The sequence below is a fragment of the Podarcis gaigeae genome (assembly GCF_964106915.1).
Source record: "Podarcis gaigeae genome assembly, chromosome: 10".
Classification (NCBI taxonomy): Eukaryota; Metazoa; Chordata; class Lepidosauria; order Squamata; family Lacertidae; genus Podarcis; species Podarcis gaigeae.
In genome coordinates, this window is record NC_139686.1 from 28,581,077 (window position 1) to 28,608,917 (window position 27,841).

Below are 27,841 nucleotides of genomic sequence, written 5' to 3' on the forward strand. Positions count from 1 at the left end.
GCCAATTCAGCCAATGGCCATGGATGAAGGGATTTGTAGTCTGGCAACATCTGTAAACCCAAAGTTCAAAAGCAGTGGTGTGGCTTGCGTATTCCAATATATCTTCAGCATAGGCAAGGCATATGAACTGAGTCCCACATGAAAGTATACAGGTGGCATGTAAGGAGATATGATTCACAGCAGAAGTTATATGAGTTGTCCCAAGGGCAGTCACATTTGCAGTATACTATCTCATTTGACATAACTTGAAGAGCAGTTCTCAATCCATCCTCTTGCCACACACTTTAACGTATCTCCCCTCTTGCCTCAGCTCTTCCTTCAGTAATCAATAAAGCCCTCAGCTAAGTCAACACACAGCTACTGTGGTCTCTGTTGAACAGGGGTTTGGAATACTCGACAGCTTTATACGGGGAATAAACAAATTTGTGACGGATGAGGCTATCAAGAGCTCCTAGCCATGATGGCTGTGAACTGCCTCATGCATGTCCATCAGTTGATGGAGATCAGGAGCAGTAGAGTACTGTTGCACTGATGTCCTGCTTGTGGCCAGCCCCTGGGCCCCTGGGCCACTATGAGAACAGAAGGCTGGGCTAGGTAAATCTTTGGTTTGGTCCAGCAGGGCTCTTCTCATGTTCTTCTCCACCATTCACAGTCAGACCTTCTGAGCAGTTTTCACAGGATGACTGGCTGTGGGCACCAGGAAGTGTCTGGATAAAGAAGGCAGTGAAGTGATCGGAACCTAGAAAGGAGGGAGAGGGAGAGAGAGAGAGAGAGAGAGAGAGAGAGAGAGAGAGAGAGAGAAGGAATGTAAAGAGACGGCTCTTGCTGCAGATGGGGAAAGGGCTGCATGTGAGGAGTACGTGCTCCCCAGTGCCCCATCCAACACCAGATGCTCTCACACTGCACTGCAGCGAAATGTCTAAGTGGATGCTTCTCACCCTCTAATCCTGTGTAGATTTAATAGGCGCCTCAGCCAAAGTACGCCCTGCCCATCCCCTTGGGGCTGAATAACCTTGAATGTTTGGCTTCAGTTCCAGGCTTTGCAATAAAGGCTGAGCTTAAAGGGTGATAAAAGAGAGCAAACCATGAGCAGCAGAAATGCTCGGCTCAGCTCTGGCCATAGGACTGCAAGCTTCTGCTCCTCATCAGCATCGTCCCTACCCAAAGCTCTGCTGGTACCCCCGGTTTGACTCTATTCAGGCTTTTTACTCTTGTCCTTCAAGCCCTCTTAACATTACCAGCACGTTGTGAAAGATCTGCTCTCATGGGAGATACCTGGAAGGGTCATCTTGTGGAGAAAAAGGACCAGAAAGCTCGATGACATTGAGCTTCTTCTCAAAAATGCCATAGCTGAGAGTGACCTACAAGGAAATACCAGAAAGGAAGAGAGACGACTGAGGAATATACATGCCCTGTGGGCAACAAACTCCTTTTACGCATCACAGCCAAAGATACTTCTCAGCGGTACGAGTCTCCTGCCCTCTCCAATTTATCACACACACATGCATTCTGCTACCTGAAAACTATTCAAAGCCAAATTACAATGCCTGGGTAGTTTCTAGTAACCTCTATTTTCTCCAGGTGCTGCAGACTTGTTGGGAACACAGGTTTAGCCATATTTTCCCAGGCTCTTCGCCTTTGAGCAATTGCCATGCAAGGGATCAGATTAAAGTGCTGAAGGACATAACCAGCAGAATCACATGGGGGCAGTTCTAGTTGGGATGGAGCATTCAAGATGAAACCTCTCTGCCGCTATCCCCCCCCCCCATGCTGTTGGTGTTTGGGTTTTTTTAAAAACCAACATAGAAACTACTATACCAGGTATAATGGGGCACTGCTGAGAGAGAGTGTGCTTAGCTTATGCTAGAAACTGGGCTTTTAGTATCCCAGCTCCAGCCCTCTAGAATCAATCACCTGCCAAAATTAGACAGGTGCCTAATGTTTTGGTACTTACTGAACACATTTTTGTTTCAGGTTTCCCCAAGGTCTGACCCAGTCATTTATGGAATATTAACAGCATAGTGGCAGAAATGGCTATGTTGTTGTTTTGTTTTGTTTTATTGCTTTCAGAGTTTGTTGCAATTATTTCATTGATTTTAAAGCTTGCATTTTTGTGTTATTTTCTATCTTGTACAATGCTTCAATGGCTTCATGCTATGAAGCAACTTATACATTTGTTTAACAACAACAACAATAGTAGAAGTGTTCTAACTTACCAAGCCTTTTCATTGGCTGCTAGGTGTTCCTCCCTTCACCCTTGACCATTGGGCCGTGCTGAAGGGGACCAATAGGAACTGGAGTCCAACAACATCTGGAGGGCCACAAGTTCCCCACCCCTGAAACATGTGGCCTACCCTCTGCTTTCTAAAATGGTACAGTCCAGCCAGAGTTTCACTCTGTGATTCTGCTGGTTGAGTCACACACTCCCCTCAGGGGAGAAGAGGGCAAGTTATTGGCACTAAGACTTCTATTCTTGAGTGGAAGGAGTTGCCTTTTCTTGGACTTTGACTGGCAGAAGTTTTATTGGCTAGTTAATTGCTTTTCCATCCCCTTGCCTATTATTGCAGAGAAGTGTCTGGGGAAGCATTTGTCAGGAAAGCCTCCTCTAAATAATGCATGATTGATTCAATCAGTGTCACAATTACTGAGGAGATGATGTGAATGACTGCTTTCCTGCCTGCTCCTCTCTCTCTCTCCTTCTCCTGACTCTCCTTCCCTCCCTCCCTCCCTCTCTCTCTCTCTCTCTCTCTCTCTTATCCAGACAACCCCACCCGCATTTTGATAGTCTTTCGAATCCCCATTCAAAGACAATAGCAGGCTATCTGGTCACAAATAATGGATGGGGAGATATCATGCCACAGGCGGTAGGGAAAAGTGTAAGGCTGGCCCCAGCAATCTCAGCAGCAATGGATGAGTTCATCCGGGGAAAGAATTATGTTCCCCCCAGGTACAAAATACAACACATCCCAATTCGACTGAGAAAATGCTATATCATGGCGACTGATGTGCAACTTCAAGAGGAGATGATTGGATTCTGGGCAACAAATGCATAGCGGAGGGGCAATTTCATGCATCTGAACTGTCATTCAAAAACAGTTCATTTGGAAAGTGCCCACTCTCTCCAACAAGGGCAAGATGGTGTTTCCTGCATCATCTCACCTGCTTACTAAGTTGGGGACCCTGGATGATGTGCAAGTTCTCCAGGTGAGAGTGGAACAGGTCACTAGGGACCAAGTGACCGGCTAGCTTACGTTCAATGATATAGCCCACGGTGCAGTCATCGGGAAGGTGGATGAGCTCAGATGTGATCAGGAAGTTGTTGCCACTGGAAAACAAAACAGGCCAAATCCATTCATTTCATAAAATTAAGGAAAGGAATCTGACAGTGGGGATGGTGGAAGACCCGTGTTTCCCCAGGGAATGTGAATTACATCATGGTGGGCAGGTAGGGCTGAGAGGTGGCACACATACATAAACATCTGTGTAATTGTGGCCTCAAGTTGTATGGCACTACAATCATAGCCATTTTCTTGGGTTTAAATGCTATTTTTAATTAGCATCGCACAATGATAATTGTGCACAACTCTGTTATTGGATTTTTTGAATGCGGTGGATAAGAACAGGCCACTCCTTTGGTCCGCTACCTCCACCACACATTCTTCAAAGCCCTGCCAGCCCCACAATCAGATGTCCTCCTGCTGGTTGAAGAGGAAGAGAGAGGGAAGGAATAGGAAATACTTATTTGATTCTTCCCACTCAAGAGAGGAGGGGGAAATGACATCACACAGAGCCCTCTCTACCAATTACATTTCTATGGTCTGAGTCTCTGCCTATCAGCAATACAGCTCTAGGGTCATTAGCTCCTAAGCTCACCAAGTAACAAGAATATGCACTGTCGGATTTGACTGCAATTTTCCCCAGGTAGAGCACTGCTTTTCATGCAGAGGGTTCCAGGTTCAATCCCCACCATCTCCAGGTAGGATTGGGAGAAACCCCCATCGAAAATCCTAGATGGCTGCTGCCAGGCAGTGTAGACAATACCTAGTTAGATAGACCAATGTCTGGCTCAGTAATAGTAATAATAATGTGCCTACATTCCTGGCAGTAATATATAGCCATGACTTGGAGGTCAAGCTTCCTTCTTGGCCCATCAATGTTTGCTCAGAGAAACAAACAGGAGGAAGCTTCTAGCTCAAGTTCTTAAGAGTTGTTCTCTGGGATTAAAAAGGCTTCCCTTGTATTTATGCGTACAGCAATACATTAGGGGGGAACTCTTGCAAAGCTACATAGCCCACCAACATGTGGAGGGCACCAGGCTGGGGAATACCAATGAATGATGCTAGCTTTGTAGTCCTCTAAACTGCAACCAGTCAGTGGCCGAGCCTCTAGATTCAGCTGTCTTTTCACTCTTAGAATGCATGCTCAACAAATCCGCCCTATTCCTTTTGAACCCCGTTTGCCTGCAAATCAGATGTCTGAATCAATACTCTGTGTAAAGGAGACAAATGTGCTAATAAGTTCCTCAACAGGGCAGCTTCCTTTTCCTGGCCCACTTCCTGTGTAATATGAAAATTAATGAGTTCATTATTTGGTTTAAAACTTCAAAAAGAGAAGGGAAGCTGCTGGGGTTTTTTCCCCCTGCAAGAAATCCATATTTAGAAGTGGGAGGGATGGTAACTGAATGCAGAGAGAGGGAGAGAGAAGGAGCTGTGCTGAAAACTACTGTGGGGTGATACATTTATTGGGGGGTAACTAAAATATCACAAATAGTAAGCAAAGTTTTGACTTCTCCAGAATGTCTCAGGCTGGATGTTCAGCAAAATGGGATGAGGGAGAGAAAGGAGGGAGAGTCCTGGCATGGCCATTGCTATTGGAGCTCAAAAATGCATAGTTTGCAATAGTCTTGAGTTGCAATCCTATGCACCTTTACCTGGGAGTAAGCACCACTGAATACAATGGAGCTCCTGAGAAAACACAAGCAGGCTTGCACTGTTAAGGAAGGTCAACAGAAGTTAGGCAGGCTGACAACACCATCATCTACATCAAGGTTAGCCAACGTGGTGCTCTTCAGATGTTGCTGGACTAGAACGCTCATCATCTCTCACCATTGGCCCGAAGTGAGCTGGGATCTGACAACATCTGGAGGCCCACAATTCAGTTCATTGGCCACATGAAGTGTTATAATTCCAGAGTTGGGGAAAAGGTGACCCTCCAATTGTTGTTGGACTCCAACTCCCATCAGCCCCAGCCAACATGGCCAATGGACAGGGATGATGGGAGCTGAAGTCCAGAAACATCTGAAGGGCTGCAGGTTCCCCAGCCCTGTTATATACTCTTTATTCAGAAACTGAATTCAATAAGACTTATAGCAAGCTAGTAGGTTAAGACTGCAGCCTTAATTTGTTTGTTTGTTTTTTGTTTGTTTATAACCTGCCCTTTGTCTTGGTGGACCCCAGGGATTAGTTTCTGCTAGACACAAAAGTGCCTAAATCTGTCCCCAGTGCTGTTCATAACCAATTAACCTGAAAGTTAGGCACCATTTTTGCAGCCTGTTTTATTTAAAAAGGAGAGTAGCAATTGTTAAAAATACATATCAAATTGGTCTTTTTTAAAAAAGAAAAGAAATTATATTATTTTGCATATGAGAATAGACAATTTGTGAAAGGCACATATGTAGTAGATCAAAACAGCACCTTAGGATGTATTTATATATATAATTGTTGATACAAAGGAGAGAGAGGGAATCCAGGACTGTTTCAATACCTGCAAAATGTTGTTGAGGGCAAGATGATTGTAGGAAGGGATTGCAATGGACCCTAGTTGGAGAAATCCACTGAGTTTGGACAAATCAAGATGTGGTCTCTCTGGTTGGAATGTTTCCCAAAGTATTATGAAGAATCTAGACTCGGGAGCTTTTTTTAGCCTATTGATTCATGGAGGTGTTGTTATCCAATTGACCTGAGACTGCTTTACTCACATTTATATATTCATTTTGTCTCTTCACAGCGGGTGTTTTAACACAAACAGTAGATGTTAAGGTAAGAGTCTCAGCTTTATGCAGATCTTGCACCAATAACCATGTAATTGAAAGATGGACATACCATTTTGTTTCAGTCTTGGAAATTAAATACTCCATTGCTTAAGAATGTTACCAAGGAAAAAATTCAGCGGTATTTTAAACTAACACACATACAGACTATGGGTCATATTGTTATTTGGGATGGAGAGAAGTCAGTGGTGACAGGGCAGTTAATTAAACTTTCAGCTTATTTAAATAAACAAAAAAAGAAAAGAAATCAGCAAGCAGAAGGTTTGGTGTTTGTTGTTTTTTAAAGAGAGCAAAAAGCTTAGGAAAATGTGTAGGAACTGATCCATTTAAAATAGGCATGATCCTCATAAGAGAACAGAATCACAGAGCCTTCAACAAGCTGCAGAGATAGCGCAGGATAGTGTGCACCCCAGAAATGATCTCTTTCAGCTTCTGCCTTCTGGAAGAAGGTACAGGGTTATAAAGACTAGGACTAGCCTCCTGAGAAACAGTTTCTACCCAAATGCGATTTTGGTTTTAAATGCAATATAAGGTGTCTCTATGGGAGTATATTGTATTTAAAAATGGGGTATCAGAGTTTTTAGCGGGCTAATCAGGTTGGGATAGCTGGGATAGCAGGCTTGTTGGTTTTTGAATGTCTTATGTAGATTTTTCAATTTCGTTGTTCTGTATGGGACAATGACAATAAAGATTATCGTATCGTATCATAATCTGATATGCTTCAGATGTTTTGAACTACAGTCACCAATGGAAGCGAAGGCTCAGAAAAAGCTCAATATGGAGGCCAAATGGCCAAAGTATTGGGAAATTTTGGAACAAGAGGGAGACAGATTAAAACTACAGAGTTTTGAAAAATTAAAAAATAGAGTGCGAGACTGGCTTCACTATTACCAAATAATGGAGGCATATAATTTGGACCAAAAAAAATGGTTTCCAGGTGGAAAAATCAAAATTGGAAACAGAACTGTTAGATGCCAAAACTAAGAACTTGTCAAGAATGTATAACTTGCTGCTGAAATGGAACACTCAGGATGAAACGGTGAAATCAGCTATGATTAAATGGGCACAAGATGTTGGACATAACATTATGATGGCTGACTGGGAACAGTTATGGACCACAAGTATGAAGTTCACTGTGGGAAGTTCACGGAGATGATCTATAATGAAATGAAAAAGGTATTTAAATATACCTTTCTGAAGAAACCAGAGGCCTTTCTCCTGGGCATGGTCGGCCAATTGGTGCCAAAGAAGGATAGAACTTTCTTTATGTATGCTACAACAGCAGCAAGAATACTTATTTCAAAGTACTGGAAGACACAAGATCTACCCACCCGGGAAGAATGGCAGATGAAGTTGATAGACTACATGGAACTGGCGGAAATGACTGGCAGAATCCGAGACCAGGGAGAAGAGTGGGTGGAAGAAGATTGGAAGAAATTTAAAGATTATTTACAGAAACATTGTAAAATTAATGAATGTTAGAAGGATGTTGGAATGAAGTTATGTGGTTTTAGCAGAAATGTTATAAAGGATTAAGTAAAAATAGACTGTTAATTGGTGAAAGGAGGGAAAGTAAAGTTAGACTATATCAAGATAAATTATAGGACAAAAACTGGGAAAGATGGAAAGGATTTGCTGAAATAGCTAATCGAACTAGAATACAAAAAAGGGAGGTGTGAGGAAGTCAAGGAAACAAGCAAATGAAAGATAAGTTATGGGAATGTTTGTTGTGTTTTTAATTGTTTATATTTTCTGTTGTTGTTTTTCCTTATTGTGATGTGTTGTTTTGTTTTTGCTTAATTTGGTGTTTTCTTTTTTTTCCCTTTTGTAACCCTTAAAACTTTAATAAATATTACTTTTTTAAAAAACAGATGTTTTGAACTACAACTCCCATCAGCCCCAGCCAGCTGACTGGAGCTGATGCAAGTTGTAGTCTAAAACATCTGGAGAATACCCAGTTGGCAAAAACTGGTCTAGTATAGCCACACCATGGGAAAAGCTTTGGATGTATTGCAACAGAAGTGATTTTGGGTCAGTGTCCTTCACACCATTGTGATCACATGAAGGGAGAGAGTGGGGCTGTGCCACTGTCATCTTGTCATACTCCTCTCCCCCAACTGCTCACGAGTGAGGGAAAAAGCTGTAGAGAAGAGCCTATAGTATGTGCATAGGGTCTTTCTATCTTATGGGGTCCTCAATCAGTGGAAGATTGGCTGTACAGAATTTGAGAAAGGCTGGCAAAAATCCTGGCAATCAAAGTAGCAAAGGAAATGACTCCTCGTCATGCAAAAATGGAGAGGCTGTATGTGCAACATATCTGAAGCATTTGTTGAGGCTGCAGTCCCAACCCAATTTAGCCGGGAGAAAGCCCCATTTGTTTCAATAAGACTTACTTCTTAATAGGCTTGGTTAGACTTGTGCTCATAGTCTTCTAGACAATATATATGATATTTTAAGTAAAGTATTTCATTCCTGAAAATGCAATAGAACCAGAAGTCATTATTTACTAGGGGGAAAGTGATAAAAAATGCTAAAATTAATAAATCCTATGGACTGGACTGGACAGACTTTACTAGAGGAATGAAAATTCATTACAATAACTTTGTCTGCTACTTCTTTCAATGAAATATCTTGTTATAAGATCAGGGGTTTTTAATCCAAAATTCTGGTATTAAACACAGAGAAACAAATGAAAGTTGAAGCACACCTCCTTTCTGAAATTTCCTGGAAAACCTATGTCATTAAATACCTGGAATATAGTCTTCCGATTGCTTGAATAGGTTGTTTGAGGATAATTATGTTAACGTGATTAAGGAAATGCAGAAGTTTCTGTTACGGGCTAATTTAAAGATTTAATGGTTTGGAACAATCTGTACAGTAAAGATAATAATTTTGTCAAACCATTATTTATGGTTCTTCCTATCTATACTGATAACTGTAAAGACCTGGCAACAATATATTACTAAGTTCATTCGGGCTAGAGGCAAAAAATGAGAATGAAACTGGCATGCGTCTTTGCCTCATACAGTAGAGTTGGGAGCAGGCAATTAGCTGTATCAAATCTTTTTCTTTGCTACCTTTCATCACCCTTAGCAGCAGCAAGGGAATGTTTGGTACTGATAAAAGCACAGAATTGGGACACTAGGATGTAAAAATTCCCTTCCCCTGAACTATTTATTATATTATGCCATAAGACAGAATAGATTTTAAAGAAAATACACTGTCCTTTAGTACATATTAGTTGTATGGGAGACATGGAAGATTTATAAACCTAAACTGAGTCAAACGTCTCACCATTAGCATCTGTTCAATATTTATAAGGTCCTGCCTGATTTAGGACTGTTAGGAAATTTTAAATTGTTGAAGTGGTATAATTTAATTAGGAAGAATTGTGTATAATGGAAATGCACTGCCATAAAAAGAACATCTAGTGTAAGATCTTCTGGCTTTCCTCACCCCAGGATTTTCAGATATGGTATTTGTTAAGCACACAGCATTTTAGAGGGGCAAGCCATCAAACCAGTTTGAAGGAGGGATAAATCATCAAATCAATTTGTGGGAGGAAGTACATGGCGAGAGAAGCCCTGACTGCCTGACCTGGACATCGTTATCTTCTATTTTTCCTTTAGTGTGGAGGACTTCCTGAAGGACTTCCTCTTTAGCATGCATGCCAGTGAGCCATAGCAAAGGGCAACACGAAAGGGCCTTGACCCTCTTACATTGTCTTCTAGTGTCGATATCAGGCATAGGGTGTGCATGACTCTTAGTTTGCTCTGCAGTGGGAAAGGTAAATATCTCCTACTGAGACTAAAAACAAGTATTTGGTCATATATGATGATGATGTTGATGATGTATATTTCTATACTGCCCAACATCCAAGGATCAAAAGGTGGTTTACCATATAGAAAGCAAAAATACATACCATAGTAAGTAACAAAAACAGTACCCTCACAGATACAGTTTAAAAGGCTATAGATAATTAGCCAAAGGCCTGGAAGAAGAGGAATGTTTTCGCTTGACCTAGAGAAATGTAATGAAGGCACCAGGCAAGCCTCCCTGGGGAGAGCATTCCAAAAATGGGGAGCCACTGGAGAAAAGGCCCATTCTCGTGTTGCTCCTCACGTGGAGGAGGCAAACGGAGAAGGGTTCAAATGTTGATTATGGGTTCTGGGTTGGTTCATATGGGAAGAGGAAGGGAGAGTTGGTCCTTGAAGTACTGTGGTCCAGAGCTGTTTAAGGCTTTATAGATCAAAACCAGCACTTTGAATTGGGCCCAGAAACAAATTGGTAGTCAGTGCAGTCGGGGCCATGATCGGTTTTGGATGTTAATCGAAACAAAATTCAGTGGTACAAAAGAAAATAGGGGAAAGATTCAAACATTCATAGAAAATGCATGGAATTAGATTTGGAACAATGTTCCTTCAAAATTATTCTGTGTGAACTTGAGAGAAAATGTATATAAAATTAAGGATCAGTGCAATCAAATCCTTTTTGAGCTACTTTAGGGTGTGTATGTGTATCTGTGTGTTTTAGATTTCTATTGGGATGATTCCGCTCCAGCTGATTTTATTCATAATTGGTCATGTTGCCCTAAAATACAAATATATTGGCAGACAAGCAATAATTTAGCATAGTAAAAGATGTTATAGATTACCAATTACCATTTGATTCACAAATGATTCTATCTTTTGTGATATACCTAGAAAGGTTGGGACACGTGATCTTGAATTTATTATTAACCTTTTGTGCACAATCAAGATTAATTTGGCAGCTAAGAAGAAAAGTGCAACCGCTTCCAAGTTTAACGACTGTGAGGAAAAGATTGGGCAAATAGCCAAAATGCCTGAACTGACATATTATATAAGGGTTTGGGAAAGATGCCAGTTAGATAACAAGTTTGTAGAACACTGGGCATTGTTTATTCATTACTGGAATGAAAAATTTAATGATAATGTTCAACCATATGTTTTATTTTTGTAACTTTTTTGTTCTTGAAACAGCTGTTTTTATTTCTCCTTGGTATATTCCCTGCTTTCGTCTCATATATACTTTGCCGATTTTTCTTCATCTTATGTAAACATTGTGCTTTGAAATAAAAAGGTAGTGATGCTAATACTACTAATAGCACAACTTTCAAATTACAGTGGAGATTGACCCATGTGCATTAATATCACTCTACAACAGGGACTGAGACCCTTGGCTCTCCAAATCATTATTGGGATTTAACTCCCATCATACTTGACCACTGGCCATGCCGGCTGGGGTTAATGGAAGCTGGAGTCCAGCAACAACAACTTATAGGTCCACATGTACCCCATCCCTGCTCTACAATGAATGACCTCTTCCCTAAACATATGGTTTTCTAACAAAGGTTGCCATCGCTTTTGGCTGACCAACATCATGCATATTCATTTGCCATTTAGAAAGTCTGCACCTGTTTTCAATTCAGTTTCCTTTTTTTAAAAAAACCACTGGAGAGTTCTAAGATATTGCCAAAGGCCCAAAACATGTCATTCCTGTTGTAACAGTCATAGAATCATAGAATCATAGAGCTGGAAAGGACCCCAAGGTTCAACCCCCTGCAGATGGCCTTCCAACCTCTGCTTAAAAACCTCCAAGGAAGGAGAGTCCACGGTCTCCTGAGGGAGACCATTCCACTGCCTAACAGCTCTTACTTCCAGAAAGTTCATCCACTGTTTAGTCTGGGGGATACTCATTGATCCACCACTATCCCTAGAGGCCCAAGTGACCTCTGAGTCCAGGAGTGCTTTTGTAAGTTCTGGCTGGTACGCCATTTGCGACTAGTCCTGGACCACGACAGCCTGATCGCAGTCACCCATCCATTGCTGGCCTCAAGATGTGATTACTGTGAGATGCTGCCCTTGTATCTGGTCTGGCAGTAGCAAGGTGTACAGAAGGCAGCAGCCAACCTGCTCACAGGAACAGACTACCAACAGCCTGTTACTCTACTACCGAGAGACCCGCACTGGTTGCTGATTTGCCACATGGCCAGGTTCAAGATTCTTGTGTTAATTCACAAGGCCCTAAGCAATTTGGGTCCAAAGTACCTTAAGGACTGTCTGATCCCTACAGCGTGCACATGCAAATGCCTTTGAAAGATACAGTGAGTGCAGGCGCACACTTCAGCGAATGTTCATCTTCATTTACATCTATTAACCTCCCATCCAGGAGCATTGTTAAGGGATGGCTCAGGGGGTTAATTGTTAAAACTTCACTTGCAGAGCAGCTTTCCCTCAGACAGTTGGCTGAATGTGCCTCCATACATATAAATCAGCAGGTGCAAACTTTACGCAAATCTGTATTGTCCCTGACCGCTGGCCATTCTGGCTGGAGCTGATGGGAGATGGAGTCCAACCACATCTGAAAGGCCACAGGTTCCCCACCCCAGCCATTGCAGGAAGATGTGAAATGAGAGACATTCATACAAGATCTTTTAGTGGTCACTGCTCACCTTGCCCAGGGAGCCATCTTTTGGGCCAGCTTCCTGCTGATGCAGAATCCAGCACCTCCAGTGGCAAACCAAAAATACACTGACTTCTGAAAGAAGGAAAAATGGAGATGTTGGGTATTCAGCATACATGCTCTACCACTGAGCTATGCAGTCTCTTCCCTTATAGGCAAAGGTTGGAATGCAGAGGAGATTCAATGTTTTGTTGAAATTTATGATAGGAACCCAACATTTGCTCCTGAGATCAGCATAGTATACATTTTTCTCTCTCCTCAAAGCAGTTGTAACTGTGATAAACCAGATGTTGTTATTGTTTGGGGTGCAGAAGCTCACCTAGCTGCCCTTAGAATTCCCAGCCAACCTGCTGTTTACTCCTGAAGTAAAGGAGTTGGACTTACTGTCTGATTGTTAGGTGAAGCTTCTGAGGCACGAATTGGCCTGTTCAAGCTGGGCTTCCCAATATACACATCTTGATCCGGAGAATAGGAAGACAAGAGCTTGAGCAGAGCTTGTGGGTTCAGGTAGTTGTCGTCATCAAGGTGGCAAAACCAGCTGGAGAAAGAGGAGAAATGCACAGCCGGTAGATTCAAGAGGAGAATATAATTTCAACTTGATTCCATAACAATGGCGGTTGCTGCCCATTGGGACTGGTAGGGTAGAAGGCAGGAAGAACAACAGTGAGTGGAGCCACAGCCAATAAGAGGCACAGGCGTGCAAGCACACACTCACACAAATTGTAAGAAAGAAAACAAGCAGTTGGTGGTTGGCTGAGCGCAGACTGAGTTGCTTGGGTTGTGTCCCATTTGCCCTAATGGACCAGACTGCCCTGTCATAGTTAGCTGTTGAACAGTTTTTTGGCATCTATCCCACCAGTTAAATCTAGGCGCCACTTGATTCATGGTTGGTATAACTGCACTTCTGTCACTGAGTCATTGTCGTACACAGTTTAATTTACTAACCTTGGCATTCACCACCTGGAGCAAGCAGACAATTGCTCTGTAGTGCATGTTGATCAGAGGGAGCTGACTCCTTATGCTACCTATGCTAAATGCCGTTTGCATTTCCTGAGCGATCTCAGATGGCTCCAATTAGTGGCTCCCTCCTAGGACAATTTTGCAGAGGCAAACTACAGTTTGAATGGAGCTTTGGATAACTAGACCACAAAAAGCCAACTATGGAGAAGAAGTCTTTACTTTTATTGACAACATTCATAAGTCAATAAATAATCTCACTAAATTTGGACAGAAATGGACTCCATCCCATGTCACATCTCCCAACTCAAGTCAATTTGCTCACCTTAGACCACTAACCAAAAAGGCATCAAACTCTGCCGCCATTTTGCAAGAAAGTGCTGGATGGCTGTACTCTGCAGAGCAGTTTGTGATGATCACGCGGTCACCTAATGGGAAAAGGAGAAACACTTTCTGGATGGGTTCCTGGACCTATTTTGATTTATTTAAAGCAACTTCAAACACAGACAAGCTTATACCCTCAACAAGACAAAGATGGGAGACCTTTCCCCACTGCAAAGGGCATTTTTGTGCAGTCCATCTCCAAGTCTTCCGTACCACAGCAATGCTCTGCAGAAGTTCAGCATAGTGACCAGAGTGCCAGAAGAGAACTGAAGGAGACCTGGGTTCAAATCCCCACTCAGCCATGAAAGCTCCCTGGGTGACATTCAGCCCGTCACTTTCTCTCAGCTATCTACCTCACAGGGTCGTTGTGGGGATGATATAAACAGAATAAGCCAGTTTGTATATTATTTTCATTAACCCACGTTTCACCCTAAGGTCCCAGGGCACATCACAACAATTTAAAATGAAACGTTAAAGACAGTTTAAAAGAAACCACAGCCACAAGAATAGGGTGGGTCCTAAAAGTATACATCTCAAGCATCAAAGGCCAGGATAAAGAGGTGCATCTTCAACATTCATTGAAAACTGTACAGTGGTACCTCAGGTTACATACGCTTCAGGTTACATACACTTCAGGTTACAGACTCCGCTAACCCAGAAATAGTGCTTCAGGTTGAGAACTTTGCTTCAGGATGAGAACAGAAATCGTGCTCCGGTGGTGTGGCGGCAGTGGGAGGCCCCATTAGCTAAAGTGGTGTTTCAGGTTAAGAACAGTTTCAGGTTAAGAACAGACCTCCAGAACGAATTAAGTACTTAACCCGAGGTACCACTGTATAGTGAAGGTGCCAGAGACACCTCTATGGGGAGGAAGTTCTACAACTTAGGGGCTGCCACAGAGAATGTCCTTTCTTCCCCTGCCCCGCCCCCCACAGAGTACTTCCAAGTTGGCTGCCTCTGCCAGTCTCTTAACACCTAAGAGTGTTTGTAGAGAAGGAGGTGTTATTTCAGATATTTGGGGTCTTTAAATACTAACATGAGCACCTTCAGTTGTACCCCCAGAATGAACTGGCAACCAATGAAGCTGTTTTAAAACAAGGGGTATAGGAATTCTAAAGGGGACCCCAGTCAGTAATCTGGCTGCTCCATTTTGGACTAGCTGAAGTTTCTGAGTCATCTTCGAGGGCTGCCCCATTTAGGGCACATTGTGATAATCCAGCTGGGCTCCCCTACATTTTCAGGCCTTGGGGCACATTTGCAAATGAGAGAAACTGTTGCACCAAACATGCCCTGAAGCTGCACATGCACTACAACAATGCACACACGTGTGTACGCAACAAAAGACTTATTTCAAACCTCATTTCAGCAGAGAGGGGCTCGGGGGCAAGATCCTGGGGCGGCCAGGGAAGGCTTCTGTGGGCAAATGTGCTCCCATGGTGCTAGCCATGTTAGCAACTCATGATTTAGAGAGTGGGGTGGGAATAGCTTAGATAAGAGGAAAGCTCACCATGGTTTTAAATAAGCATGAGTACACAGTGAACAGAGGAAGGCTTGCTGCAATGACTGTCTTAAGTCTGCTGGCTCCAAAGAGTCACCATTTTAGTGAGAGGCAGTCAGAAACTCAGTCAGTGTTTATTGCTTGAAGCCACAGGCCATTGCAAATGGTAGCTTTTTTAAAAAAGTAAAATGTCTGGAAGGCAAAAAACCATGACCAATTGAGCTTCCCAATTCTCATTTAATGTAAAAGCCATTGCTAAAATAAATCCTTAATAAAGACTCTTAGTGATTACGCTTGACTTAGCTTACTCAAGTGAATCACCTTTTCAAATTCACTGGTATTTCCTTCAAGATATTTGCTCAAATTTTCTTAGCTGCTGCACCAAATAATAAAACTAGATACAGCCATGCTCAATGAGAAGTAAGAATGCTGGTATATCTTGAATTAGACACCCCATAAGTTGAGATATGGGGAAGCGGGTGGTGCTGTGGGTTATACCACAGAGCCTAGGACCTGCCAATCGAAAGGTCGGCGGTTCGAATCCCGGCGGTGGGGTGAGCTCCCATCGTTCGGTCCCAGCTCCTGCCCACCTAGCAGTTCGAAAGCACCCCTAAGTGCAAGTAGATAAATAGGGACTGCTTTCTAGCAGGAAGGTAAACGGCGTTTCCGTGTGCGGCGCTGGTGCTGGCTCGCCAGATGAAGCTTAGTCACGCTGACCACGTGACCCGGAAGGGTCTTCAGACGGCGCCGGCTCCCAGCCTCTTGAGCGAGATGAGCGCGCAACCCTAGAGTCGGTCACGACTGGCCCTGATGGGCAGGGGTACCTTTACCTTTACCTTTTAAGTTGAGATACAGGGTAAGACAGACATTGCCCAGTTACCTGCTCTGTGTGGGGTTGGACTCCCTTTGAAATAAAAGATTCATAGTTTAGGAATCTACTGGATGCATCTTTGTCACCGGAAGCTCAGAGCCTGACTAGCAGTGCCTTTTACCAGCTATGACTAGTACAGAAACTACAGCCATTCTTGGACAGGGATCCTAGTTCATGCATTGGGAATGTGAAGACTTTATTACTACAGTATGCTCTTTGTGGAGCTACACTTGGGGCTGGTCTGGAAGCTCCAACCAGTGCAAAATGCTGGAGCTAGACTCCTTGTGAGAGGACAGACTACCACCAGCAAATAACGCTGGCAATTAAAAGCGTGCACTGGCTGCTCATATGGTACGAGTCCAATTTCAAGGTTCTTAATTCGCAAGGTCCTTAAGAACTTAGGTCCAGTGAGACTGGACTGCAAGATTCCTAATGTCCCTGCCTGATCATGGAGGTCGTGAGCAGAGTTGCTGTTAGTGGTCATCCGCCGGTCAGTGGCACAGTTCACAATGACCAGCAACCATGCCATGAGCATCATGGGCCCAACTCTGTGGACTTCCCTCCCGACTGAGATCGAGCAGGCTTGCCTCGCTACTAAACTTAAGCTGCCTGGTGAAAACTTTTCTTTTTTTCAGCAGGCATTTTAAGTAAACGTTTCTGATTGTGTGGTTAATTTTACTGATTTCATCCTTTGTGACTTCATTGTACAACACATCCAAAATACTGCATAAAGCAGTATATAAATTATTGAAATAAATAATAATAAATAAATAAATGCAGCAGGGGTGCAGAAACTGTGGCCTTCTGGATACTGTTGAACTGCAGTTCCCATCGGCTCCAGCCAACAAAGGTCAGAGCAGATAAGACTTGTAATCTACCACCTTCTGGAAGGCCACAGATCCCCCACCCTGCTCTACAGGTGTTGAATATTGCCATGTGTTGTCCTGACAGATCTGCCCATAATCCCCTAGTTGTGCACCAAGACTGAATCACTCCCTTTACCACCTCTTGATTTCGTAGAAGATACAGGTCTCTTCTGCTCTCTGCAGGAGTGCTGTGGATAGTTCTAGATTTAAAAAACAAAATAAAGCTATTTGTACTTCCAGTGAAGCTTGTTTACCCTTGCCCAAGATCTTAGACCCACAATGCATTTGGGCAACAGCTTTCCCCAATACTGTAGTTTATCGGATGTCCTGCCAATTGCAGCCCTAAGTAGGAGCTGCAAAGGCAGCTCTGCACAGCAGCTTGCAGGCACTGGCTGAGCATGCCTGAGCTGGAATTGTAAAGTGAAGGGACATCGGGACATCCTTCCTTCCTTCCTTCCTTCCTTCCTTCCTTCCTTCCTTCCTTCCTTCCTTCCTGTTTCACTAGCTAGAAAGCACAGAGCGAAGTAGAATCAGTAGTTCCAAGTAGTATTAACTTTGTAAAAAAAAAAACCAACAACCCCACATTTCATTGTTGAACACCTAGTCAAATTATTGATAAGCAAAACCAGGCGAGGGAGTGCTCATCAAGCAAAGTCAGATAATGGCATTGGTTCGTTGATGGTCATTATTCTCCTCCCAGGCACTACCCAAGGGGGTGCTGACAAGAGTTGCCAATTACCTTCTGCATAGTAATCACATTAGCAATGATAGCGCTAGTCAGGGAAAGGATCTCATTTTCTCAGCAACATGATATTGAGGTTCTGAGAGCTGGGGGAATGAGTTAGGACCTCCTTAACAGAAGCCTCATCTGGAGAGAAAATGGCGGCAACAAAAGAGCAACTACAATGGATTTATGGTACAAAAATAATAATAAACGCTGTGCTTCCAATATTGTGATCTGACAGTTTAAAATCTATGAGTGGTATTCAGCTAAGCCCTATTCAGAGGAGACCAAGTGCAATTAATGAACCTACATTACTCATGTCCATTAACTTCAGTGAGTATACTCTGAGTAGGACTAGCGTTGAATATCACCCTTAAAAAAAAATCTCTTCGGGGGGAATTCAAGGTCACTGTCTTCTGATTTTATTTCAGCTTGCCGGATGGAATGATCTTCCTTCCCCTCCTCCTGTGTGCTCTTCTTGGGGTTCTCTTTACCCCAGTTTGGGGGCCTGGGGCATGGGAGGAGAGCAGGACCCTCTTGCTCCAGTAGAAATCCTTGCACGTGGCATCTGATGGCAGGACTCATTTGGCGAATCCCACCCAATAGCAGTGGTACACCTTAACATCACACAGAGTAATCCAAAGCCCTGGCCAATAGAGACAGGGCTTCACAGCACAGCCACCACAACATCCACTGCCCCACTACTCACAACAGATGGGCGGGGGAAGTGGGGCAGGAAAATGGCTCTTTGCTCCACCAACTCTCAGGCTGGTGCAGCAAAATGGCCCAGATCTTCCATAATCGGCAGATAGTATTGCCCAGTTGTGGGGAGGGAATTGGATAGCGGTGTTAATGTGCAATGAGCCTGACAGCACAAGATGATGTGCTGCACAATCCAAATTGATATTAATTGTCTGGTTTTTACTGATTTGGCTAAGAAACTTCATCCAAAGGACTTGATCATTTTTATGTTGGTGGGCTGCGAGTTTCACCATATCTCAGAACTTGAAGGATGCAAAGAATCTAAACTTAGACATGCAATATATATATTAAAAAACTTTATTGCAGTTTCCGAAAAATTAACATAAAATTTGAAAGTACAATGAGGCGAGGGCAATCCAGATTTTGCAACTCTTTGTGGCCATTTTTAAATTATATGTTGCATGATCCTCAAAAACTATGTACCAAAATACTTGGACTTTATTTGAAATTATGTGTAACTTCTCTTCCTGCTTATCTATGATTTTTCTTCCTGTCTCGGTCAATCTACGTATTTTTGTCTTGCTTATAGATGGATTTCGTATACAAGCTACACACTTCTATATCATCCGTAAATAACCCTGTGCTTACCCTGCCATTGGTGGAGGTTAGCAGAGTCAAGTCAGGGCAGGGTATAGAGAGATACCTCCACTCCAACTCCTCTAAACTTCTTCCACTGGATAGATTGGGGGTTTGGATCGCTCTGTTTGTTGTATTTACCAAACACAGATTGTTCGATACCTGCAATTCGATACCTGCAGATTTTATGTCATATTTTTTGGCTCTGCCCATTAATTCAGTGTTTCTGGAGAACTGCACAAGCTGCGGTAAATGAAATTACTAATTACTTGATAGCTGAAGAGCCAAGCATAGCAGTTTTTGACCTTGAGGACCTTGTCGACTAAGCAGATTTGGATTGGAACTGGCGATGCCAGAGCAAGTCTACACATGTCTACACAGAAGTAAACCTGGGGTGGAGATTTCTGCATCACCAATAAAGAGGAAACACATGGGGGGGGGGGTAGAAGAGGAGTCAATTTGCATTAAATGTGCAGATATGTATACATGCAAATTTAGAAATAAGTAGTATACTTTACATAGAAACTCAGCACATCTCACCAAAGTGGAGAAGACTATGTCCAGGTTACCTGTGTGCCTGCTCTGTTTGTTCTCCAGGTCTGATGGTTGTTATGGCTCTTTATCTTTACACCAGACTTGGAACAGACAGCCTTAAGTCATACCCAGAATAGATCCAGAATAGACTCAGTTATATTGATTTGTATATAATAATTATTATTTTATGTTGTGAGCTGCCTTGTGATCTTTGGATGAAGGGTGGTATACAAACAAAAGAAGAAGAAGAAGAAGAAGAAGAAGAAGAAGAAGAAGAAGAAGAAGAAGAAGAAGATTGAGCATAGTCCAACAGACAGTCAAACTGACTGCCCCTCATCAGGTGTCCTAGTGAGTTCTATGGCTGAGCAGGGACTTGAACCTGGGTCTCCCCAGTCTTAGGGCTTCTCCACATTTTCGCTTCTCCTATGCCTAGAATGCATGGGTCCAAGCAGTTTTCGTTTTGCCGTGCCACTTTTCCCAGGGAAAACCTGCAGTTTAGGGCTGAATCAGAACAAATAGCAATCGGGTTTTCCATACATTGCTGTTTGTTCTGATTTAGCACTAAAGAGTGAGTTTTCCAGGAAGGGGCAGTGGGACAAATGCAGAACCACTCAGGCCCATGTCTAGGCAGCACGGGACAAGTAGATGTCTGTATGAGCCCTAAGTCCAAGACTGAGTTATCCCATCTATTACAGTATAGGCGTCCCCTCCCCCACTTTCACGCGATCGCCTCACAGACAACCGCATATACGCACAATACCAGAAAATAAATCATTTGATTCAACCCAGAAATAATGTGAGGAGCAACCACAACACACACACACACACACACACACACCAAATGTTTTCCCCAGACCTCATTCAGAGATGCAAGATTGAACCTGGGAATTCTGCATGCAAGGCATGTGCCCTGTGGCTGAGCTATAACCCTTTCCCACGGTCAGCCGTGTAAGGATGCTATTACCCAAGCGCTCCTGACACACAGTTTACAGAAGTCAGTTTCCAGATCTTGCGCAACACTAAAGGCCGGATTACCCAGTTTTTCCCATAGCTCATCATCTTCTTTATCAGTGAAGACATATGTCTGAGGAAAAGAAGAGAGAAGGGTTATTCCAGTGCCTAAAATGTGCTGAGTTCCATACCTGCCATCCAGTGACAAGCCACATAACTCTCTCCACCGTGGCTATGCGTCATATGAGATTATTACTGAAGTAATGAATGTAAAATGCTTTGAACACTCAGAAAGTGTTTTATCTGTACAAATGGAATAATAATGCCCCCATCTCACAGAGATGCGGCAAAATAGAGGTTGTAACAAGTTCTGATATTTTTTTTAAGTGCTATATGATGATGGAAAGTAAGTATTTGACCCAGCTTCTTTGCACAGAGAGAGAGAGAGAGAGAGAGAGAGAGAGAGAGAGAGAGAGATTAATTCACTCTCCCTTTTGCTGATTAATTGATTAGCTGATAATCTTTTGAAATGCTTGTTTGTTCTGTGCTGAAAAAAATTCAGATGGATCTGAAGCTGGTGTTTCCCAAAGGACCCTGCATGCTGCAGTTTTGAGAGGGTGTTGATCGTTCAGTGGAACAGGTCACTAACGTCTTTGTAGAATGGCATTCACCCCACCCCCACCCCAGCAAGTGTTTTGGTGTTGAGTACCTCACCCATTAAAGGGTTGCAGTTGGCACTGTGGGTTAAACCACAGAGCCTAGGACTTGCCGATCAGAAGGTTGGCGGTTCGAATCCCTGGGACGGGGTGAGTTCCCGTTGCTCGGTCCCTGCTCCTGCCAGGCTAGCAGTTCGAAAGCATGTCAAAGTAAATGGCGTTTCCGTGCACTCCTGTGGTTCGCCAGAAGCGGCTTAGTCATGCTGGCCACATGACCCGGAAGCTGTATGCCGGCTTCCTCGGCCAATAAAGCGAGATGAGCACTGCAACCCCAGAGTCGGCCACGACTGGACCTAATGGTCAGGTGTCCCTTTACCTTTACCGCACCCACTGAGAAAGTGCTTTTAAAACAAATACAACATAGATCGTGGCCAGCGTCAGTTATGAAAGGGATTTCAGTAAAGTGTCGTCTCGGGCACTTCCTCGGATGCATGTTCTTCTGGCAGTAGTTGTGGGCAGCCATTTTCAATTTTCCACAGTGCCCCAGATCAGCATGACGTTTGGCCAGGGCAGGCACCAGCCTCTGTTAGTGTGGCCATGTGTCCTACTTTACCGAGGTCAGTCCTCTGTTTGAAAGTCTGTCAGAGGATTGTCCTCTATTTGAAGGAGCTCTCTTTTTGGAGGGCGATCCAGTTCAAGTCCAGTTTAAAGCTAAAGACCCACCACAGGGGAGAGTAGGAGTTAGCACCTGTGGAGTGCAGATAGAAGAAGGCTGGAAAATGCTCTGGTTCAAGGCCCCACATAGATGCCTTCCCCCCTTATGCTAGATGGGGTGCCAAAGTATTGGAACCTACTTACATGTGTGATGGTACTGCCTCAAGGTAAAAGGCTTCTGGATGGAAGTATTTTCTGAGAATCCATTGATAACTGGACAAAACTCACCCCGCCCCTTGTCTTCTCTTTTGAATCTGTTTGCAGATTCGGATCAAGACCTGAATAACAAGGAACTGAATTTGCATCATTTGACAGCAGCCAGAGTCACAACTGCCAAATTTTGCAGAACTTTTGATCTCAGTAATCTAGACTATTGCTATTCCAAGACTTGGCAAATCACCCTTCTTGGAAGGGTGTCCAGGGTTCCCAAGTGTTCAAGATCACAGCTTTGCCATTTGGTCTAATTTTATTTTATATATAAGCACAAGGAGTGTCAGATACCACAGGTCTATGCGGGTGTTTTGATGGAATACGTTTTATAATCTTTTTTGAATTAAAATTTCTAATTGTTTTGATTTAAACTGCAGAACTCATTGCAATTATAAACTACGCATCTTTTTCCTTTCGGTACGTTTTATTATTGCACTGACTGCTTCCTGTATTTCTTTATTGGCAATTGTGACAACTTATCTGTATTTATTTTTCCCTTCATTTCTTTTTTTCTGTCACCTGTTTGTCCTTATTAAAATTCAATAAAAAATATATGAGGGGGGAAAGACTTAGAACCTATACAGCAAACCAAACAGGCATGCACATACCCATAGCAGTAATCCCTGGTCTATTTAACTTATAGTTTTTCTAGATTTATATCTATGAATATAAATTTGCATGTGTGGGTTTTTGTTTTGTTTTTGCAAATGTGTGTTCTCTTTTGACCTATTTTGGAGAGGGGGGTGTATTTCCTTTTGGGGGGCGCAATGTGTAAGCGCCTACTGTAGCACCAGGGGGTTCTGCTAGGGCTCTGGAGCCCCAATAATATCTGATATAAGTATGAGTCATTTTTGTAGAACAGATGCTTTCGATATATAGGTTTCATTGTGCTGAGCCAGCTCACACTGAGCTTTTAGTCACCAGCCTGGGGCTGGAGAACCTGGTCTGATCCAGCATCCCTAAATAACTCATGAGCCCAAGGGGTGACCATCGAATAGCTCAGGTTTGTCCCTCGAGAATCCTGCTGTGATGTTTGCAAGATATCTGACAGCAGATTAAACAGAAGCTTTGTAGTGAAAGGAAAGTTGAATTCAGAAAAGAACATCTGTTCCTGTGTAAAAGACCTATAAGCTCTCTGCTGTTTTCCCTACTCTCCTCCTCCTCCTCCTCTTCCCCGCAGTCCCTCCCAGGCCCTCTCGACAACATCATGTGGCATGTTCTTCCATCCCAAGGGCAGAGTGGGGATCGCGTCCAGCAAAGAATACCTCCTCTCAAGCGGAAAATGGGCTTTCAAGAAGCCAAGGGGACTGAAAGAGAGAGACACAAGCCTTAAACAATCTCCCCACCAGCTGCCTGCAGGCTGGTTAAACAGTGTACTTGCATTATGTACTGAAATATGGGCAAAGTCATTCAGACAGTCGCCCAGGCACGTGGGCCTCCCCTGGGCCTGGCGGTGGCGAGGCCTTTTCACAAATCCAGCCTGGGTTTTATTGTGAGCCTCTTGTCTCTGGAAGAATGAAGGAGCTGAGGGACAGCGATAAAGAAAAGGAACCAGGCGAACGAAGCTACCACAACAAAAAATACGAGGGAGGGGAGAAAAAACACATTTGCTGGGAATATAGCAGGGCTGAATATGCACATTCGCTCCTTAAATCACCAATTAGAGATGTGAATTTCTAAATGATATGTCAACCAAAACTGTCCGCCCCTGAAAGAGCATTCGGTGCTGGTGTGATGGCAAACTATCTGCGTACATTTTGCAAGGTCCTCAACATTTTGCTTTGTGTATGTGTGAGAGAGGGACGCGGGTGGCGCTGTGGTCTAAACCACTGAGCCTCTTGGGCTTGCCGATCAGAAGGTCGGCAGCTCAAATCCCTGCAACAGGATGAGCTCCCGTTGTTCGGTCCCTGCTCCTGCAAACCTAGCAGTTCAAAAGCACGTCAAAGTGCAAGTAGATAAATAGGTACCGCTCCGGCGGGAAGGTAAACGGCATTTCCGTGCGCTGCTCTGGTTTCTCCAGGAGCGGCTTAGTCATGCTGGCCACATGATCCAGAAAAACTGTCTGCGGACAAACGTCGGCTCCCTCGGCCAGGAAAGCGAGATGAACGCCCCAACCCTAGTGTTGTTCGAGACTGTACTTAACTGTCAGGGGTCCTTTACCCTTTTTTATGTTTGTGAGAGATATATATACTCAGTGCTTTTTTCTGGGGGGATGCAGGGGTATCTAAACATTTTGTGAATCTAAGTTTGTCATTGAGGAGCAGTATTTCAATATGAGTAGGAAAATGAGAGTACTCCTAAACATTTTTTTTAGAAAAAAAGCACAGTATATACTCATACATAAACGACTGTATGAATTCTTAGGCCTGTTTCACACATTACATGAATGCAATCCTTTGTCTGCCTCAGAGTCAACCAATTCTACCTTCCTCGTGAGTGAAAACAGTATGAAATCTGCCTCACCAAATATGTTTTGCCCATTTACCTTTAACATGTGGAGAAGCTCGTAAACAAGTGTTTTGGAAGGCCAGTGTTTCTAAGGCAGCTTAAAAAGCCCTGAGAGGCATTGGGGAGCTAGTCCACGGACAACCTTTCCCACACAAAGAAAGCATAGTTAGAACAGTTGGGCTGTGCATGCCTCTCCCTGATCCAGTTCAGGACTCGGTTGGCCACTTTGAAGAGACACCAATCCAACCTGAGACCAACTAAACTTGGCACCAGACTCTGAACCAATCTGAGCAGCTTGCACAGTGTCTAATTAAGGTTTTAAACCCTATATATCTCCTCCCCCTCCCTCTTGCTACCACCAGATCCTGGCACCTCTTTGGCCAGCCCCAGATTGCTTCAGCTGGACCTAATCCAACACAGAGTGACCAGGGGCTACCTCCACCCAATATGGTGGAATCCTGGGTTGATCCAAACCAGCCTGATTTGATTCAGGACTCGGGATTTGGCTGAGAAAAACACCACCATGCTCTGCTCTGCATCCCTCCCTCCCCCATTATCAGTCTCCTCCAAATCTATGCGGCTTACTCCCTCGGCTTGCTTTGAAGTTCTCCGAGAGACACACTGATGTTACTTTTCTTGGGTAAAATAAAATGATGAATGAGACAGATGGCCATCAGCATAATGAACGGTGGAAAGACTAGAATCTGGTATAAGGCAGCTTCGTTGTAAAAACATACTCTTTTTTGTAAGTGCAACAGCAGGCACTTTTCTTATTTTTCTTTTTTACTATGCTTTGATTAAAAGCAGGCAACACCAGGGCTTGGGGCTAAATCAAATCACATCTGGGGATGTTTCCAGCCCTGAGGCTTCCAAATGACCAATCCTGGCTTAAGGCATCATTTGGTTCTAGGCAATGCATGCGCATGACTGCATATGAGAATCACACACAGGTTCTTCCCTTAGGCATTCTGGTGTCAGCGGTCCATTCAACCTTCCCTCTCACCCTCATACCAACCTGTCCTTTAACCTGGGAGATCCAGGTCTCCAGCAGCAATCCCATCCTGGACTGGTGGAACTTCTGGGTTGTTTTGACAGCGATGAAAAGCTCTTCCAGCAAGAGGCCTTTCCCAGCAGCAGAATGTGCCATACCGTCATCGTGGCCCTTGAGTTGTTTTCCATACTCAGTCTCCCTCCTGTTTCTCCAGTCTGCCCCACCCACCAGCATCATCTCCCTCCGTGCCCATCTGCCAGATATCCCTCCTGAAAGTCTCTGGTTGCCGACCGCTTCCTGGATGCCGGAACGCCTCGTGGAAAGGAGCACCATGCTCACAAGAAATAGAACAACTCCAGAGGAGGTCTGGAGGAGACGCCAGCGCATGGCTTTCGATCCCGCAGCGAGGAGATGGGTGAGGTTCAAAGCTTGAAGTGCAAATCCTGCTCTAGCCTGTGTGCATAGATTAAAGAGATAGGCCAAGGCCTGTCTAATAAATACCCCAGGAATGCAAGAGGAAGGGGCCAGTGAGTGGGGTTGTGTGGGTCTTCAGGAAAGCAGAAATTACCAAAGAGGTCTGCCTCACTCTTTTCTCCCCCACTCACACCTCAGGGGATGAGGAAGCCTGGAGGGCAGAGGCATGGGATCTAGGGAGACCTGATTTTCCAGATATCAAAGAGGGCAGGTGACAGAGGCTGTTAGGTAGGAGGTAAGAGGAGGACCCTGTCACCTGAGCCTAGGTAACCAAAATGACATGACCCTGGGTCCTCATCTGAAGTCACACAGGATGAGCTTCAGCTGTCAAGTCAAGACTCCATGGACAAATACCCATCCCAAGGGCAGGGAAGAAAGTGCCCACTTTTCCATAGCGAAGATTCCCAAATAACAGCCTCTCTTTCCCAGCTAGAACACAGAGCTTCTAACCTAAAAGGCAAGGCAGGTTTTTCCTTTTTTGATCGCCTCCTTTTCGTCTCCCAGCAATTACAGGCTAGAGCCAGAGCTGCAAAGGAAACTGCCTTTCTCCAGTCCCACCAGCTGTCTGCTGCCCTCCCTCTCCCAGCTCCATTTTTTGGCTGCAAGGAGGCAAACTCCACCCAGTCCCTTTTATGGGTACACGGCTAGGCAGATCCCTTGTGTCTCTGGGGAAATCTTCCCCTCTGAACAGCCGCCTGCCTGCCCTCCCAGCTGCTGCCCTTTTGACCGGCTTTGTCAGGCAGTGAAAAGCACCCCCTTACCAATGGAGAATTTATCTTCTCAGTGAAGGAAATGGCATGCATATTGCAAACATTGATTTCTCAGGCCGGCTCACTAGTAAATAAGGGTGCGCAAGCAAAGATCACCTGGTGGAAATTAGTTTCCCTTCACACCTGATAACCTGTGGGTTGCAGGCAATTAAGGAGGTTAAAAAGGAGCAATTCCTTTGCTCTTTGCATTACAGAGCTGGGCTGAGTTTGTTTGAGAGGACAGAAACCAGAATATGTTAGTTTATCAGGAATAATTCCTGGTACATCTCAAATATTAAGGGGCAGCAACACAATGGGTGCACATTGTCAGGGCAGGATATGGGTTTGATGAGGCCCTAGGCAGTGAGAAATTTTACTTTCTTGGGCTCCATGATCACTGCAGATGGTGACAGCAGCCACGAAATTCAAAGATGCTGCTTCTTGGGAGAAAAGTAATGACAAACCTAGACAACATCTTAAAAAGCAGAGACATCACCTTGCCAACAAAGGTCCGTATAGTTAAAGCTATGGTTTTCCCAGTAGTGATGTATGGAAGTGAGAGCTGGACCATAAAGAAGGCTGGTCACCGAATAATTGATGGTTTTGAATTATGGTGCTGGAGGAGACTCTTGAGAGTCCCATGGACTGCAAGAAGGTCAAACCTATCCATTCTTAAGGAAATCAGCCCTGAGTGCTCACTAGAAGGACAGATCCTGAAGCTGAGGCTCCAATACTTTGGCCACCTTATGAGAAGAGAAGACTCCCTGGAAAAGACCCTGATGTTGGGAAAGATGGAGGGCACAAGGAGAAGGGGACGACAGAGGACGAAATGGTTGGACAGTGTTCTTGAAGCTACAAACATGAGTTTGACCAAACTGCGGGAGGCAGTGGAAGACAGGAGTGCCTGGCGTGCTCTGGTCCAGGGGGTCATGAAGAGTCGGACACGA

The 27,841-nt window shown here is 44.0% G+C and overlaps 1 protein-coding gene across 1 annotated transcript; it reads right to left on the reverse strand.

Moving 5' to 3' along the window:
* Nucleotides 1-236: 236 nt before the first annotated feature.
* Nucleotides 237-26,771, reverse strand: MFNG (MFNG O-fucosylpeptide 3-beta-N-acetylglucosaminyltransferase). Its single transcript, XM_083701170.1, has 8 exons — nt 25,696-26,771; nt 20,737-20,785; nt 13,815-13,917; nt 12,917-13,070; nt 12,522-12,607; nt 3,160-3,325; nt 1,276-1,361; nt 237-739 (listed from the first exon to the last, which is right to left on the reverse strand). The coding sequence occupies exons 1-8, from the start codon at nt 26,056-26,058 to the stop codon at nt 673-675; spliced, it is 1,074 nt and encodes a 357-aa protein (XP_083557296.1). The 5' UTR covers nt 26,059-26,771; the 3' UTR covers nt 237-672.
* Nucleotides 26,772-27,841: the final 1,070 nt, after the last annotated feature.

Coding starts and splice junctions, on each gene's coding strand:
- MFNG (XM_083701170.1), bottom strand. CDS start 26,058: ATGCGCTGGCGTCTCCTCCAGACCTCCTCTGGAGTTGTTCTATTTCTT. Junction 13,918..20,736: donor TGAGCTATGGGAAAAACTGG/GTAATCCGGCCT, acceptor TTTTCCCATTAG/GTGACCGCGTGATCATCACA. Junction 740..1,275: donor CCACAAGATGACCCTTCCAG/GTATCTCCCATG, acceptor CCTCCTTTCTAG/GTTCCGATCACTTCACTGCC.